Source organism: Neltuma alba, unplaced genomic scaffold (genome assembly GCF_004799145.2).
Source record: "Neltuma alba isolate B1F8T4 unplaced genomic scaffold, ASM479914v2 tig00007209_pilon, whole genome shotgun sequence".
Classification (NCBI taxonomy): domain Eukaryota; kingdom Viridiplantae; phylum Streptophyta; class Magnoliopsida; order Fabales; family Fabaceae; genus Neltuma; species Neltuma alba.
The window spans coordinates 64,715-83,044 of NW_021634709.1; the positions used below are offsets into that span (position 1 = coordinate 64,715).

An 18,330-nucleotide genomic window follows, 5' to 3' on the forward strand; every position below is an offset into this window, starting at 1 on the left:
AGAACTACTATTATTTGAAGGATTATCTTGAAAAAAAAAAAATATGAGAGACAAAGTAGATTGGGGCCCTATATTTAGAACCAAAATAAAAGTCAAATGACATCTTTTATTTTGTACCAAAATAAAGATCAAACAAAGTCTTATATTAAAAACCAGAAGCAGTAATAACCATACATAACTTTTCATGGGAGAAGGACAATGAAGTGATGGAGAAGTGGGAATGATGATTCACTGATTACTACAGGAAAGACCCAAGCTTATGGTTCACCAAGTGTTACATTAGAATGAAATCTTAAAAAGTATGCTTATATTGGGATACATGATGATTATTATGGGACAGATTGTTCCCAGAATCCTAAAGAGTTGAAGATATCATCATAAGGAAGGCTCAGATGATAAACTCAGGGGATGTCAAAACTCCTATTTATTAGACTTTAGAGAATTAAGTAGATATTAGGCTTGTCTTTCTATCAAAATAGCTTTGGCCATTTCAATAGGACTTACCTTCAGATTATATATCTTTAATTCATTCTTCAACTAGTCAACATGGGAATCTATGTATTTTAATACCATTCTTCATGAATCAATGTGCAACATTAGGTGACACCTTTATTTGTACAGGTTTCTGAATAAGGCTTGCTTGATTAAAGATCCAGAAAAAGATATAGCCCCAGATGGTTCAGCCATAAATCCATGGAGTCTCTGCACTGCACGGGAAGTGGAAGAACTAAAAGCTATCATGAAAGTGATTCCACTGTGGTCTACTCGGATACTGATGTCGGTTAATGCTATCCAAGGCTCATTTCCGTTGCACCAAGCCAAATCCTTGAACAGACATATCACATCAAGCTTTGAAATTCGAGCAGGCCTCATTAACTGTAATCATGATATTTACAATATTTTTGTGGATGGGTATCTACCTCCTTCCTCTAGCATCAAAGATCAGAGGCAAACCAGTTAGGAGTGGTGCAAAAAAAGGAATGGGAATTGCAGCATTTATGGAAACTATAAGGCGAAGAAAAGCCATTGAGGAGGGACATATTGATGATGTTCATGCAGTTCTTGACATGCCCATTGTGTGGCTTTTCCCTCAACCTTGCCTTGCAGGCATAGCAGAAGCATTTAATGCAATAGGCCAGCAAGAGTTCTATTACTTGGAGTTTCCAAAAAGCATCGCCTCATCGCTGTTCGGGCTGGGAAGGGTAGGTGGGAACTTGGTGGCCACCATGGTGTTCAGCACTATGGATGACATGACATCAAGAGGGGGAAAACAAAGCTGGGTCTCAGATAATATAAATAGGGGTCGTTATGACAGGTATTATTGGATTCTTGTCACAATGGGTGGTGTTAATATGCTGTATTACCTGTTTTGTAGTTGGGTTTATGGACCAACTTCTGATGAATTACCCACAGAACATGAAGAAATTGCTTCAATGGAGGAAGAGTTTACTGACTCAAAAAAGGGGGATAACGATGAAAAGGACAAATAGGAGAGGATTAATGGACATGTTGAGAAGTTCCAAAAGTTTCTTGTTTAATGAACCAGAGATTAAATAATAGTCATGATTGTTTCCTTCCCCTTGAAAATCTACATGCCGTTTGGTACAAAACACTGAAAATGAAATATAAAGATGGGGAATGTAATTAAAAAAATATATTAAAAGAGTGTTTAGCATGAATGACTGTTTGTTATTTGGGATTAAGCAAACCTATATATGTGAAATTGAGAAATACCATAGAGGGAGGTAATATTCTCTCATCCCACCTACATAAAATTACTAATTTCTTAGAACAGAAAATTACTCATACTAAACACTTTTTAAAAGTTTTTCTCAATCTCAATATTAATCCTTATCTCTTATTTTTAATACTTTGTACTAAACAAGACCTTATAGTTAGATATGTGAATAGGCTTCATCTATATATATATATATTGCACTACTAATGACTTATTAATAGTTTCACTTACATATCAATAATCTTGATTGTGGCATGTAATGAAATTTCAGTGCTGGAGATGAACACATTTTTGACGGTTAAAAAAGCCTATTTATGAAAGATATAATGATAGAAGGAGAGGACTTAATTTACCTGTCATCTAAATTAATTATAGCTATAAACTTTCACCAAATAAACAAAATTTAATTATATCAACAGCATCTCAAATTTAGACAACACAAACCCTTTAATCCTATTTTTATAGTGTTAATTTTCAATGATAAAGGATCTGGGCTGTGTTTGTTTTTTTCATTCATGGGCTCTCAAAGACAAGTTCATCAGAAAGTAGTAATTGTTTGCTTCGCATAAATGAAACTTCATAATAAATTATGTCAACGTGCATCTAAATAAGAATAATTTTATTTTCACTAATTTTGCTCAAAAATATTATTTTCTCTAATTTCTTATTCGTAACACCTCCAAACATTATGGCAACATCGGAAACCTGAGTTGTCCTTGTCCATGGATCTGGCTAATAAAACGGGATGATGCATAGGGTGGGAATGTGCAGTATAATCCGAGAAAAAGGAAATTCAATTATTTAATACTCCCTCTGCTCATTGAATAAAAGCTGCTTAATTAATTTGAATGCATTAAAAAAGTTACATAAATTAATTAGTTATACGACTTCCAGTCCTAATTATAAGACCTCATTCATAAATTATAAACAAAGTCTTATAATTAGTACTAGTAATAAATATAACATATGATCTCTTTAAAACACATATTTCTGAGTGGACTAAAGTCTTATGTTTAGAAAGAATTCAATTCTCAACCAACTTTGATATTAGGGACAGAAAGAAAACCAAATTAATTAATTAATTATAATAAATGTAACATAGAGACCTTAAAATATCCTTACATACGTGTGTGTGTTTTTTTTTACATTAGATAAATTGGTTTAAAAAATGATAATCATAATAGATAAAATAGATTGAGATTTTATATTTAAGATCAAACTTAGTCCTTGACTAGTTCTTATATTAGATATGAAAATGAGCATTATAGTCGGAATCAAAATTATGAACAGATAGCTTTAATAAGGGGTGAGCGGGTGTGGTGGGGACGGGTCATATGCTAACAAAAATTAACAAATTAACAATGTTATTTGAACGTTGACGTGTGAATAATAAGGAACAAAAAAGCACATGATCCCAACTCTTTCCTCGTACGGTCTTCAATATATTACTTTCCCCCTCTCAATAATTGATTTAGAAATCTTAGACCAAACCATATTTTTATCAAACCATTGGCTGTTCCTCCTTATTTGGTACTCCCACATTAAAAGCTTCTGTCCAAAATAATCTCCTTTAATTTGTGTATCCACAGAGCAAAGCCTTTTCTTTTGTGCAAGCCATGAAACAAAGCACTTGCTCTCATAATATAATGCCATTTTTCTGGGAGGCAAGCACCATCTCGAGCTATTATTGCATGATCTTAGATAGCATGATACTTTCTTCAATTTTAAATGTAAAAATTACATAATTAATTTATAAAAATAAAAAATTATTTGAATTTGTTATTTATAAAAATTATTTATACACCTTTTGATGATTTATATTAAAACTATTCTTTTAATAGAACACTTCTTAATATGTGTAATTAATTGAGTTTATAAAAAAACTATAAATTCAAAAAAAATTAAGATTTTATATTTAGAATTAAAATAAATCATTTTATTTAATTTTACATTTAAAATAGGAGGGAGTATTAGTTTTTCTCATATAGAGTATTATAAAAAATATTAATTTTTTTTGTTTAATATTGTATAGTACTAAGATTTGTATTAATGGATGAGAAGTGCTCCACGTCTCTAGTGCATGACTTTTCTTTTCTTTTCTTATTTTAAAGATAAATCATTACTCCATTTTCATCTCGATTTTAAAAATGTCAACTTGATTCCATGATCTATTAATTATCGACAAATAGTACGTACAGCCCTCAATATATTATTTGGTAAATTTGCTTGATGAAGGATATAGCCAAATCAAGTTAATTACATTGTGAAAAGCATACAGTATATTTAGACTTTAGAGAAAATTTTGTGATGAAATAGCATCCAATATCATAGTGCTATTTTCAAATTGGATCCAACAGTCTAATTTTATTTATAGTATAATGCATTCAATACCCTTATTTTATTTTTTTTAAAGTATTTCTAGCATCCTAAACTTATTTATAGTGCATCCATAAATGAGACAATGATATTGGATGTAAATGAAAAATAACACTACGGAATACCAGATGGATAAAGAAAATGGCAATGACGTGCTAAATATGTCATAAATAAAAGTATAGTGCTAAATGCTATTGTAAAATAATAGGATGGTGGATGCTATTTTACCCTTAATTTTATTAACAATTTGTGCTTATTTGTTTTATTACGCTTAGTTTGATTTATCACAGATTTCTATACTCCAGTAAAGTCAACCAGTAGAAGCCTGTGAACATGTTAAGTTAGCCTTACAAAAAATAAGGAGCACACATATTAATGTGTTCATCATTTTTTTAACCTAATTTACTACCTACTTTTCATATATAAACGAGAAAAGAGTTAATTATCCTATGATTTTTGAACGTGGTTTGACTCATTATATTCAAAATTTGATATATCATATAAATAAAAACCTTTTCTCTCGATCAACTTTCTGTTAAAAAATTGAACTCCACTTACACTATTGTCAATATGATTATAAAATCAACTTAAAAGATGATAACCTAAGTAAGAACGTAAAGCAATCTTCAATATGAATAAAAATAGTTAAATAATTGTTTTTATTAAAAAACAAACAGTATAAGAAATTAAAAGAAAGCTTATTTAACTTACAAAAAATAAAATGAAGAAAAACTGAGTTTAAATTTTTCAGTAAAAATACATCCTCAGAAATATATACACAGAGTAGTTGAGTGAAATGTAAATCTAGGCAAGGACATAAAATAATAATAACCAAGAAGGAATATAGTAATGCTATAGGTCTTCCCCTATGCAGATTAAATAGGCCATAGCCTATAAGATCAGCACTGGTCACAAGTACACCAAGATTTTGTATTTAACTCTCTCTCACTCTCTCTCTCTCACACACACAGTTTCCGCTGAAGCAAGAGGCCAGAGGGAAGTGAGGGATCGTGGACAAAGAAATGGAGGCAGGTTCTTCAGTTGGAAGGCGAAGGGGAGGCCTCATTACTATGCCTTTCATTATCGGTACTTAATCTTTAATTTCTTGTTCTGGTTTTGTTGGGAAGATTTATATATAGATACACACATGAATATGAATATGAATATGAATATATAGATGTTAACTGACGAAGATGGATATATTGAAAACGCATGCAGCAAATGAAACATTAGCGAAGGTGGCCATGGTGGGTCTGATGCCAAACATGGTCTTATATCTGACACAGAACTACAACCTTGAAGTCCCCAAAGCTGCAAATACCATCTTCTTCTGGTTTGCTGCTTCAAACTTAGCTCCTTTGTTTGGTGCTTTCGTTGCTGATTCTTTTATTGGTCGCTTCTTCTCCATTGCCTTTGGTTCCTTCTTCTCTTTCCTGGTCCGTACGGAACTCTTATTAATCTCTCTTCCTTTTAAATTTCATCATTACCGTCTTTATCTTCTTTGCTCTTCCTTTTACATTATACGCTTAGTTACATCTCAACAAGATCAAAAGTCTAACTTTCTATTCGCTCCTTTCGAGAAAGAATATATAATATGTGCAGGATTCAAAGCAGTTTGGCCAGAACATCACCGATTTCAAGGATTTGTATATTTTACTGTACACCTTTAGTCTTCACCGTCCATGTTCATGTAATTATAGCGTGACTGACTCAAAGTATCTAATTATATATGCAACTCAGATTCCATCTTTTATATTAATCATTTCATCTTACTATTTGAGCTAACCTATACTGGTATTACCCAACGTAGGCCTAACCTAAATTGAGTAATGGGTTGGAATTGGATCAAATACTACTAGACAACAAAGAAATACCACTAGACAACAAAGGGATCACGCCTCATCTTTATATCCATTATATATATTGATTTTATACCATTCTATACATGACCACATGCACTATATTTTTTTTTTGGGTCAAAACCACATGCACTATATTATTCGATTTTATAAGTGAAGAAAAGGCCAATTAGGGGGGACTGTCTAAATTCTTTGCTTTTGTCTCATGGAATCATTCCTAAGATCTCATGAAAATTTGCTTGTTTAATTTTATACATTAAAGTATCCTGCATTTTTAAGACTAATTTATCTTTTCTTGATATCAAAGTGGTCTCTTTTTATAATATGAAATCCATAAGCAACCATAGTAAACTTCATGCAAATTATAAATCCAAGATCTAATTTTTAAAGTGAAGTTACAATTTTTCTTATGCTTGGGTTACAGGGGATGATATTGTTGTGGATAACATCAATGATCTCATCGTTAAGGCCAAAGCCAGGCCAATCAGCAACATCATCCCAAATGGCATTCCTAGTGAGCAGCCTTGGTCTGACCTCCATTGGAGCTGGTGGCCTCTCATGTTCACTAGCATTTGGGGCAGATCAGTTCGACAACAAAGCTAACCCTAATAACCAGAAAGTGTTAGAGACCTTTATCAGCTGGTACATTGCTTCTCAAGCTTTTGCTTGCTTGCTTGCTTTGACAGCAGTGGTTTATGCTCAAGACCACCTCGGATGGAAAGTGGGTTTTGGGATTCCCCCAGGTCTTATGGTCGTGTCCATTGTCTCCTTCTTGCTTGCTTCTCCTCTCTATGTCAAGCACAAACCACACTCCAGCATGTTCACTGGATTTGCCCGGGTCATTGTTGTTGCCTTTAAGAACAGAAAGCTTCCTTTTCCTCCTCATAACACTGCCGGAAAGTACCATCATTACAAAGGCTCAGATCTCCTTGTTCCTACTAATAAATTAAGGTTCAAATTCCATCATCTCTATCATAACAAATTTCATATTTATAGGGTGAAATGCAGTTCATTTTGAATGCTTTGAACGGTTTTCACTTTTTCATTAATTTGTGCTTAAGAAATTTGACTTTTTGTTTATCCAAGGTTTTGCTAACAACAATGTACTTTGAGGAGTACATTAATAACTGAGTCCTTGAATTGTTAAATCTATTTTATTTTTAATAATATTTTGTAAGTTTACAAATAAAAAATTGATTTCATCATGTGTCTTGCCTCGTTTAGAAAAATGTTATAAACAGTTCATATTTAATTCAGAATATTATTTATACATGATTTGAAAATAACACCAAAACCTGTTATTGCTTGCAAGCAACAATTGAGAACCCTAGCAATGCTATTGTTATCCCTAATATTTAAAAATTTTGAAGACTAAAGTGAAATATGCCTTACAATTGAGGAATCAATAGCCAAAGGTGGAAAAAACCAGAATTAATTCGCAAATGGCAAGAATTTTGGAACTGTTATGCTAAACCAGCAATGTGAAAACAAAGGAAACAACTTAATTTTGTTTCATAGTTAAACTTTATGATAGGCCTGAAGTGTGATGAGTCTTTGTTGTGTGTTGTTATAGGTTTTTGAACAGAGCCTGCATAATCAAAAACCCAGAGCAAGATATAACCCCAGATGGCACAGCTTCAAATCCATGGAGTCTCTGCACAACAGAGCAAGTAGAAGAACTAAAAGCCATCATAAAGGTTCTTCCTTTATGGTCTACAAACATCATAATGACAGTGATCAGCACTCAAACCTCGTTCCGTGTCCTCCAAGCCAAGACCATGGACAGACACATAACCTCGAACTTCCAAATCCCCCCAGGCTCCTTCAACGCCTTCACCATGCTCTTCCTCTTCATCACGGTCGGCATCTACGACCGCGTCATCATGCCACTAGCTTCAAAAATCGCAAGAAAACCAGTCCAAATCAGCGCCAAGGCCAGAATGGGAATAGGGCTGTTCTTCGGAATCCTCGACCTCATAGCCTCTGCTATAATCGAAAGAAAACGGAGAACCGCAGCGATTCGACAAGGGTTTGCAGATAACCCAAAAGGGGTTGTGGACATGTCGGCAATGTGGCTTCTTGTTCATCTTGCATTGGTGGGGATAGCAGAAGCGTTCAATGTGATAGGACAATCAGAGTTTTACTACTCGGAGTTTCCCAGGACGATGTCGAGCATTGGGTCGTCTCTGTACAGTTTGGGAATGGGAATGGGAAATCTGATGGCTTCATTGATCTTAAGCATTGTGGACGGGGTTACTTCAAGAGGAGGAAGACACAGTTGGGTTAGCAGCAATCTGAATAAAGGGCATTACGATTGGTATTTCTGGGTTCTTGCAGGGATCGGTGGAGTGAACTTTGTGTACTACTTGGTTTGTGCTTGGGCCTATGGGCCTAGCGCTAGAACTGGGTCAGTGGATGAAGAAGAGAGGAATGAGGTTGAAGGTGAAGAATAATCTGAGAGAAAATGCCGAAGATTCTGTAATTTACAGCTTTGCTTCGTTACTGCAAGCTCGTGTACTAAATCATTATGGAGGTTTGCGTGAACATGCAGTTTCTTAGCATGCTTAAGTACTTTCTTTGCGTGATATTATGTTCAGATATGCATATGGCTTTGTGTTATATGTTTAGATCAATAAATAATCTTGTGAGCTAGCTAGCTAATATCAAGCCTAATAAATGCAGGGATATTGACCATATGATTTAATGCTACCCTCTCTTAAGATGTAGGGTTTTTTTTTTTTTTTTTTGGGGAAGTACTTGACTTCAAAAATGAAGTTGCATAAACTGAAAATAAAGTTAAACCATATCAAAGCCCATACGGTGTCTTCCATGAAGCCAAGGAAAATAAAAATGGAGAGAAGTTGCATTGGTGACAAATTATTACTATAATAATAATAAAATAATATAACTACACGAGAACGTGCGTAAAAAAATGTAGGCAACTTTGGTAAAAAAATTCTTATTTGAAAATTTAATTAGCTAAAAGAATCTAAATTTGACGACGTATAACTAGAATCTATAAGTGCAACATATTTTCTGCTGTGTATAACATATCTTCTACTGTGTGCAAATGATTTTCGTATTAATGATTGTTGAACATAATTGATGATATGTTGCACATAACGAAAAATATGTTGTACTTACAGATTATAGTTGCACTCACTCGAATTTATGTCATTTTAGCTAATTAAGTTTTTAAACAGGGATTTTTAACCAAATTTTCAAAAAATGTATCATATATATTTATTATTTTAATTTTACAGCTGCACACCTCACCATAATTTTTACTTGAGAAGGAAAATGCTCTTAGCTAAATTTTTATTCATCTCATCTTTATATCCACGAATTTCAAGTTTGCATATTCAAGGTGTATCATGGTATAATATTTATGACGTCATATTAACAAATTAGATACCACCATTGTTAAAGACTATTATCTTTTATCTTTAATATAAGAGCTAATTGACTAATTTGAGTATATTAAAAAAATTAGTTAAATTAATTATTTGCAATAAATAACTTATTTTTCCTAAAATATCCTCGCTAATCAAATAGATTAGCTAGAACTATCATTATTATAAGGACTATATTAAAAAAATGAATAAATATAAGAGACAAATAAACTAGACTCTTATATTTAGGGTCAAAATAAAAGTCTAACTAATTCTAATATTAAGAAGCGGAGATAATATTTTCTTTTTGTGGTAAAGTCATCCTTTCAATATGGTAGGCGTGAATGGAGCAGGAAATTATTTTCGTTTTCATCCCCTCTACTGTCTTACGGGAGAAATCAGGCGCATACTATTCCAACAGTGGGAAGTAGAACCGCATCACACGAGCGGAGATAACATTGGATGCACCGATTTTCTAGCGAGAACTGGACAGAGCGATTTTTTTGAAGGAGCGATGATTCCGGAAGGGTGTGCAAAGCTATTTTTAGCCAACACTCAACTGGGTTTTATAAATTCTTAAGACGACATCTGAAAGTTAATTTCTAGATATCACCTATATCTTATATCAAGTTTTTGCTTGCCCTTTCATCTCAAAAAAAAAAACAAAAAGAAATTATTTTCGTTTTTTTTTTTTTTTGTATTTGCCGAGTTTTGCTTTTGCCTCTTCATAAATCATGAGTACATAACCTAGGAATAAGTCCCTTTCATCCGAGGGAACCGGGGCCTGCTAAAAAAAAAAATTCATGGCATCGCGGATGTTACTTTTAAATATAGTTTTGTCTTGATATTTAATGTGATTTTTATTTCTCTAGTAAAAAATATATGATTTTTATTTTCATTTTTTCATCTTTGTCATATAACAAAAATTTCACATTATTCATAATGAAAATCACGGATTTGCATTAAAAAAAACAGGAAAAATAATAAAATACTCTAACTCAACATTAAAAATTGAGAGATTTTGCTCATAATAGAAAAATACCACTATTTGTCACTCGTAGGAATTTTTCAAATATTAAGAAGAGTATTAAATAGATAAAAAATTTTACTTTTGCCTTTATTAGGAAGAATATTAAATATTAGTATATTTTTTCTCTCTCATTCTCCCTGTTCACATTTATTAATAGGGACGGAATTGAAAATGAAACATTAAAAATAATACAAGCCACACATAAAAAAAAAAAAAACCAAAATCACTGCCAGTGACATATAATTATGTCTCATCATTAAAATGTTTTACTGCTTTTATTTATACTGTCTCTGCTCTGCTGGTATTTATAAATCACATGACTTCTTGCATTGATATAATTTATTACTAGTTTTTACGTGTGAAGTGTTCCAAGAATACTTTGCTCATACTAAAGTAAAACTGATGATGACATTTTTGAAGCTGCGTTGTATATTTAATGAATATGGGTTAATTTTTTTTATATAAATATTAAACTATTGATATTGTTGACAAATCACTCAAATAATAAAAATAACATATAAATACATGAGCATCATAAGCGGAAAAAAAAAAATATTCTTCACAATACAAAAGAAATAAGGGGTGCTGCTCCCTGTCATAGTATTGGGAATTAAAGAAAAAGAGGGAAGAATTAGTCTCTGTTTGGAATCACCTATGATTCTCGAAACAAAATTCCTCATATGTGTTTCTCGTACTATTCTAAACGCTCCTTAATCAAAGTTTGGAAGAGAGAGGCTTTTTGTTTGTTTGATGAACTCCTTTCTTTTTTGCAGGAGAAGGCGCCACCCACATGTCGGCGGACGCAACCATTTGTCCACCACGGACCTTGCTCCTAAATATTAACAAAATTTTTATAGTGAATAAGTAGGCCACTTTTGCATTGCAACTTTTGTAATAATTAACGACACATTTAAAGTAAATAGCAAGTTCAGTAATGGCATTTTTGACAAACCAGAGCATCGCTGACAGTATTTACAAAATATACAATCAATGACAAGCTTTCATGTCATAACTATTACATCAATTTCAAACTATTCTAATATTATCGACCTAAAATCTTCAAGTCTTATCTCGTATTTTATTATTTTCACTCTCACATTCCAACCATTATATTTAATTTCCCTTTCAACATTCTTAAAAAGTTTTTTTTGAGCATGTTGACCCAATATTACATGTCTTTTTGCATTCTAACCTGCAATAAAAAAGAAAAAATTCATCATATTGTCAGATCTCTAATAAAGATATTTCATCAATTTTTAAAATCAACCCAATATAGTCACTTCCTACATTAACAATTTCAATATAGCATTTTACAACTACACTTTCACTATTAATCGCACAGTTCACAAATTATTACCGTTCATATTTAGACTTCCCATCTACAGAATCACCACCAAGCTTCTTCAAAATTTTCCAAACTTGCCTAGAACCCAAACCCTGTCCAACACTAACTAAGCCATATGTTCAAATTTCTAACTATTTTTACACCTAAAAAAAAGAAGAACCAACACCTAATTTGAAGAATCTTCGATTTCTGTAACGCCGCACTTCAGCTTTGTCTCAATCTTCGATTACCTAGAATCCAAAACCATCAAAATGAAAAAAAATAGAACACCAAAGTGATGCTAGGAGGATGATAAAAAAAGATCCTATGATTTCAAAATAATACTTACACTTTTGAACCAGCATCTTCTCCTTACCTTCTATCTAGCATTGCGCATGTTCTCTGTTTTCTCTTTCCTACCAAACTTCATTTGATGCAATTAAATGTGGTGTCCATATTTTGTAATTGATAAGGGCAGTATGGTCATTCCATTTAAGTTGAAAATCCTAATTTGGTCTGAAGTGATGAAAATGGGATTTGCCTTATTCAACTGATGATTTGGAGATTTCCAAGTTTATATATTATTTTTATGGCATTTTCCCAAAAGAATTCCATGACACCACTAATGATACTTTTAAATATAGTTTTGTTGATGTGATTTTTATTTCTCTAGTAAAAAATATATGATTTTTATTTCAAATTTTATTTCCATTTTTGGATCTGCTACGTAACAAAAATTTCACATTATTCACAATGAAAATTATGGATTTGCATAGAAAACAGGAAAACTAATAAAATGCAATATCCAATCTCGTTATATCTCTTAACTAATTATTCACGTCGAAGATTTGAGATACCAATAAAATTACATAAATTATATCTGACGCAACATTAAAAATTGAGAGATTTTGCTCACAACGGAAAAATATCACTCTAGTAGTTATTATTTGTCACTTGTAGGAAAAAAAAACATTAAATACATGAAATTTTTTACATTTGTCCTTATAAGGAGAATATCAAATATTAGTATATATTTTTTCTTTCTCATCATCTTTGTTCACCTTTACTATAATTAATAAGGTCAGAATTAAAAACAAAACATTAAAAATGATACTAGCGACATATGAAAAAAAAAAAAAACAAAATCAATACCAGTGACATATAATTACGTCTCATCATTAAAATGTTTTACTGCTTTTATTTATACTTTCTCTGCTCTGGTATTTATAAATCACATTACTTCTCGAATTGATATGATTTATTACTAGTTTTTACATGTGAGGTGTTCCAAGAATACTTTGCTCATATTAAAGTAAAACTGATGATGACATTTTTGAAGCTGCGTTGCATATGTAATGAATATGGGTTAATTTTTTTCCCTTAAATATTAAATATTGATATTGTTGACAAATAACTCTAATAATAAAAAAAACACATAAATACACGAGCTTCATATATATTCTTCACAATACAGAAGAAATAAAGGGTGCTGCTCCCCATTGTAGTATTGGAAATTAAAGAAAAAGAGAGAAGGATTAGACTCCGTTTAGAATGATGTTTGAAATCACTTATAATTATATTTTCTGTACATCAAAATAAAACTTTATATATTTATCTCGTATTCTATGATTATTTAATTAAAGTTTGGAAGCCAGAGGCTTTTTGTTTGTTTGATGAACTCTTTTCTTATTTGCAGGAGAAGGCGCCACCCACATGTCGGCGGACGCAACCATTTGTCCGCCACGGACCTTGTTCCTCACCTCCACCCTCACCGACGTCATCCTCCCCTTCTGGCCAGTCACCTTCCCTTCTATTTCCACCATTTCCTGTCATCAGATCACCATCACGATTCATTCATTTCCTTCCTCAATTATTGTGGAGAAATAAAGAAAAGATGCGAAATAATAATAACCTGGAGGTTGGGTTTTGAGTAGAAAGAGAGAGAGAGATAAACAGAGACGTGTTCTTGTGATGTGAAGGTGGAGGCCGTCCAGCCGCCTATGACGTCCATCACAGTGACCATTGCTCCTCCATGCCACTTCCCATTTTCATCCTATCAAAGTATATATGTCACTCACTCAAATCCCACACCCAACCATCATATACATATATATATATATACACACACACTCACATCACTGATTCATTGATTCTGAATCATGAGAAGAAGGTTGGGTTTAGGAGTTATGGCATTAAGTACTTACTGAGACGCCATGATGAACTATGAAATCGCAGAGCAGAAAACCTTTGTGAAGCTTGGCAATTGAGAGGCCTCTCGCAGCTTCTCCCTTTGACAAGCTGCTTACATATTTCTCCAGTCTTTCCTGAGCTTCTGGGTCGTCCATCTCTCTCTCTCTCTCTCTTCGCTTCTGCTTTGCTTCAAACAAACCAGAATTAATATGCTTAATTCCCACGCCTTTCTCTTTTCTCTCTGCCTCTACTTGCCACTATATAACACTCCACATAACCCCTTCTACTTTCCATTCCTTGTAATTAATCAGGAATCATAAGTTGTCACAGGGGTAAAGGTAAAAAGGGAACTATACCTCCTAGGTACGTTTCTTCTCCATTACTTTTCCTAGAGGTGTTCACGGGACCCCGTCCCGTCTTAATGAACAGGGATAGGACAGGGATTTTGTCCTGTGTTCCGTCTCGCTTCTCCTTTTTTTTTTAAAAAAAAAAATACTATAATTTTTTTATGTTATAATACTTATTTTTTATTAGGTTTCTAAAGATAAAAACATTATAAAAAAATATTATGTGAAAAGCTCAATTATATAGTATAAAAAAGGTGTAAAAACAATACTATAAAAAAATATTATAAAAGAAACACTATATAATGACTTTACAAATTATTTTATTGAGGAAGGAGATTTTATTGAAATAATACTATAATTTAAAAGCTAAAAATCACTATAAAAATAAGAATTATTATTAATAAGTAAATTGAATAATCTACTAATAATTATTAATAAATAATTTTGTAAAAAAAAAATCCCAAGACAAGACTGGATGGGACAACCCCGTCTCGCATCCCGTCCTGTTCTGAACTCACCGGGACCAAGACGGGACGATTGGGACGGAACAAATTAATTACCCCTAATGTCTTTTTCAATGTTTCCACCGTTTGACTTAGGAAAAATAATACTCCTCCGGTCCTTAATATAGGACCCAATTCTTGAGTTGGTTTTGGTTCTAAATATAAGACTCATTTCTCATATTTATCAATTTTCTCTAAATTACCCCTATGGAAACTCCCTCAACTATAATTAAGTAAAAGAAGGAGAATGGGTATTAAGAAAGATGATTATGGTATTTTAGGAAAAATGTGTCATTTTTCTTATAATTAACTAACTTACCTAACTTCTTTAATCTAATCAAATTAGTTAAATGGGTCTTATATTAAGGACCGGAGGAGTAGTATCTAATATACCTGGTAAAAAAAAAGTATCTAATATAAAAAGATCTAGTTATATTATAATACAGAAAATTATAATACAGAAAAAGTTGCAGCATAAAATTTCCCAAAGTATGAAGCGGGAGAAAGAAGTGAAAGTTGTCAATAAATATATGATTATAACCCAAACAGCAAGAAAGTAGTTCCAACTTTATCTGTTATGACTGACCAACAACATTAGATGGATTTCATGTGGTAGATAAAACAATATAAGTCACTTGATATGAATATCATGACAAGATTCAACTCACCATTTGAGATATATTAGCTGTTGTTATTAGTAAAAGAGCTCATTTGACATTCAATATCATGACCTACGCCGGTTCCCTTTGACAAGTTGTTTATATATTTCTACAATCTTTCTTGAGCTCACTACTAAAAAAAAATCTATTTTCGTATGTTCTAGAGGTCCTTTTTCATCTGTTTAAAGCGGGACGTGGATAAAAACAAAAGTAAATAAAAATTCGATATACATTTGTTTCCAACAAACAAATATATGCCTCATATATTCGCTTGTTCTACTAGAACAAACGAATATGTACCTCATATATAGTCATCCCATCAATTGACCCGATGAGTATATGGGCCCCATACTCATCTGGTCCAATAGACCAGATGAGTATCTGGCCCCTTACTCTTCTGTTATGACTCAACAGACGAGTATGAGGCCCTATACTTTTTTATTTGATATAATTAACCAGATAAATGTATCATCTTTTTTCTTTGTTTTTAATTTTAGATGAAAATAAAGGACGGAAATAGATTTTTTGTGATAGTGGCTTTTGGGTCTCTCTGATTTGATTTTTAAAAAAAAAAACAGATTGCTTAATTCCCACGCCTCGCTCTCTCTTCTCTCCGGCTCTTCTCGCTCAGATAACACTACAAATCATCCTTTTTCTACTTTCCTTGTTATTAAAAGAATCATAACTCGTTACGTCGGGGTAAAAATTAAAGGTTAAAGAGGAACCCTACCTCCTGGGTATGTCTCTTTCTCATTACTTTATTTTACATCAGCTAGCGCATCTCACCATCGTTTTGACTTTAGAAATGATAAAGCTCTTTGCCGCTGAGTTGGCTTTTTGGCAGGGGAAGATGGTTCTATTCTATGTTCCGATTATAGAAGGGTTTCGTCTTTCCTAGGTTTAGTGGTAGTGCTAGAGATTACTGTTCCTTTTTCTTTTTTGATTCCCCTTTTCTTTTTTATTCTGAAGAATACTCATAAACGAAAAGGACAGATTTGGCCAAGAAGATATTTACAATAATAAACAAAAGACAAACATAACTTATACTATCGGCAGTGCACTGAGTGAAAATATGATTCCCCGTGCTTCCACTTTCTGACTTGGGAAAAATATCATTATAAATATAAAATTTATACTAAGCATAACAATTTCTTTTATCCTTCTTGCAGATTTTCCACTTAAAAAGATCCAATTATATTATAATATATATTGTGCTTAATAGAAGAGTTGGATTAGAGTTAGATTTGATATTAAATATAAGACCTTAATTTACTTTGTTTTTTTATCTTTCTTTAAAATATTCTTATTGATTGCAAATGATTTTTACTAAGGGATAATTCTAATAATCCAATACACATAATTGAAAAACATATTTTAAGAAGATCAACGCACATTTATAACAAATAATCAACTTAACTAATTTTTTTAACACCTTTAAATTAGTTATCTAATTCTTATTTCAAGGATCAGTTGCCAAAGCTTGAAATGGGAGGACGAAGTTTAAAAGTTGTGAATAAATACATGAATACAAAGAAACAGAACAACAAAGAAGTTAAGAGAGGATAATGATGTCGTGAATGGTATTTTGGAGGTTGCGTTTGATGAGGCTAAGATTAACCAGCGGCTTCTTAGAGCAAAATATCCTTACAAAACTTGTTGCAGGCCTCTGGATATTAAAATCCATTACAGAAACATGCGGATTGAAGGTAAGCGGGGATGAAAAGTTCCTCATTGTTTCATTCGATTATACTTTTACAAGTCAATCTTCTTATAATTAGCCTTGGGCAGAACACTCTGGGAACAAACCGTGAAACACTAAATTATGAGATTTGTTCAACAAAAACCAAATGTGTTATAATTTTTCTTGATGATTCATGACTCAGAGATGTCAATGTTTATTAATGGCAAGTCGTCTTAGTTGTAGCATCACTCGTCATACTTGAATGAGGTCCTATATTCAAACCTGACATTGATATGTTTGTGTGTGCACCAGGGTTCGAATTGTACAAAATTTAAAAAATCTGAAAAACCAATGTGAAAATTATAATATAAATTTGCTTGTAAATTTATAAGATTGTCGGGTGAATATTAAAGTATTAATTTTTTTTTAGAGATTTACTTGTAATTTTAAGAAATTTGACAAGTAAATTTGCAACGTTTAATTAACTTGGAAATATTAAAGTATTAATATTGTAAAAGTTTGACGTGTAGCTTTTAACCCGTTATCGATGGTCAACGTTAGTCAAAGGCAATAAGCATATGCGACAGTTCGCAAGTGAGGTTAATTTATAAGCTACAATCAAATCGTAGGAATCTTAATTGAAAAACCTACCGCCTCCAGTCCTTTTCTTTTTTAAACTCAGCCTCCAGTTTTTAATAAGAGCTAAAAATTGATTTATAATTATTATAAAAATTAATTAAATTAGTTATTTATAATAAATAAATATTATCTTTCTTAAAACATCTTTATTAATTATATGAATTGAAATTACTCTTAAAAGCTCTTTAAGATGTGCAATCACAATAAAAAAATTTTGAAGATAAAATGAATAAATATTAGAAGTAAAATATGTTAAAATCTTATATTTATGATCAAATTTAATACTCCATTGGCTTCTATATCAAGCACTCAAAGTAGTAATTTAGTAAATTCATAAAAGTTACTTATAAATAATTTTGTATTTAACACGTATACGTAATATTACCTAATGAAAATGGAGAGATGCGTTGCTGACAATTTTTTTTTTGTGCCAGCGCATTGTTGACAAATTATTATTAGTATAATAATAAAATAATATAACAACACGAGAAACACAAGTGAATATATATATATATATTTTCATGATAATAATATAATAAAAAATAACAATGATAAGGGAAGGCGGGGAGGGACCAATGAAAGTTAAAAAGTA

General features: G+C 32.0%; 2 protein-coding genes across 2 annotated transcripts; one reads left to right on the forward strand and one right to left on the reverse strand.

Moving 5' to 3' along the window:
- Positions 1–5,136: 5,136 nt before the first annotated feature.
- LOC114752000 (protein NRT1/ PTR FAMILY 1.2-like) lies at positions 5,137–8,426 on the forward strand. Its single transcript, XM_028940716.1, has 4 exons — positions 5,137–5,200; positions 5,333–5,550; positions 6,398–6,924; positions 7,547–8,426. The coding sequence occupies exons 1-4, from the start codon at positions 5,137–5,139 to the stop codon at positions 8,424–8,426; spliced, it is 1,689 nt and encodes a 562-aa protein (XP_028796549.1).
- Positions 8,427–11,109: 2,683 nt separating this feature from the next.
- LOC114752002 (uncharacterized) lies at positions 11,110–14,232 on the reverse strand. Its single transcript, XM_028940717.1, has 4 exons — positions 13,924–14,232; positions 13,632–13,772; positions 13,468–13,545; positions 11,110–11,220 (listed from the first exon to the last, which is right to left on the reverse strand). Exons 1-4 carry the CDS (start codon positions 14,062–14,064, stop codon positions 11,110–11,112), a joined length of 471 nt encoding a protein of 156 aa, XP_028796550.1. The 5' UTR covers positions 14,065–14,232.
- Positions 14,233–18,330: the final 4,098 nt, after the last annotated feature.

Bases quoted from the DNA above. Each gene is read 5' to 3' on its own strand.
- LOC114752000 (XM_028940716.1), top strand. From the start codon at position 5,137: ATGGAGGCAGGTTCTTCAGTTGGAAGGCGAAGGGGAGGCCTCATTACT. The intron at 5,201-5,332 runs GTACTTAATCTT...AAACGCATGCAG, and splicing joins TACTATGCCTTTCATTATCG to CAAATGAAACATTAGCGAAG. The intron at 5,551-6,397 runs GTCCGTACGGAA...CTTGGGTTACAG, and splicing joins GTTCCTTCTTCTCTTTCCTG to GGGATGATATTGTTGTGGAT.
- LOC114752002 (XM_028940717.1), bottom strand. From the start codon at position 14,064: ATGGACGACCCAGAAGCTCAGGAAAGACTGGAGAAATATGTAAGCAGC. The intron at 13,773-13,923 runs GTAAGTACTTAA...ATACTTTGATAG, and splicing joins TAGTTCATCATGGCGTCTCA to GATGAAAATGGGAAGTGGCA. The intron at 13,546-13,631 runs GTTATTATTATT...ATCTGATGACAG, and splicing joins ACTCAAAACCCAACCTCCAG to GAAATGGTGGAAATAGAAGG.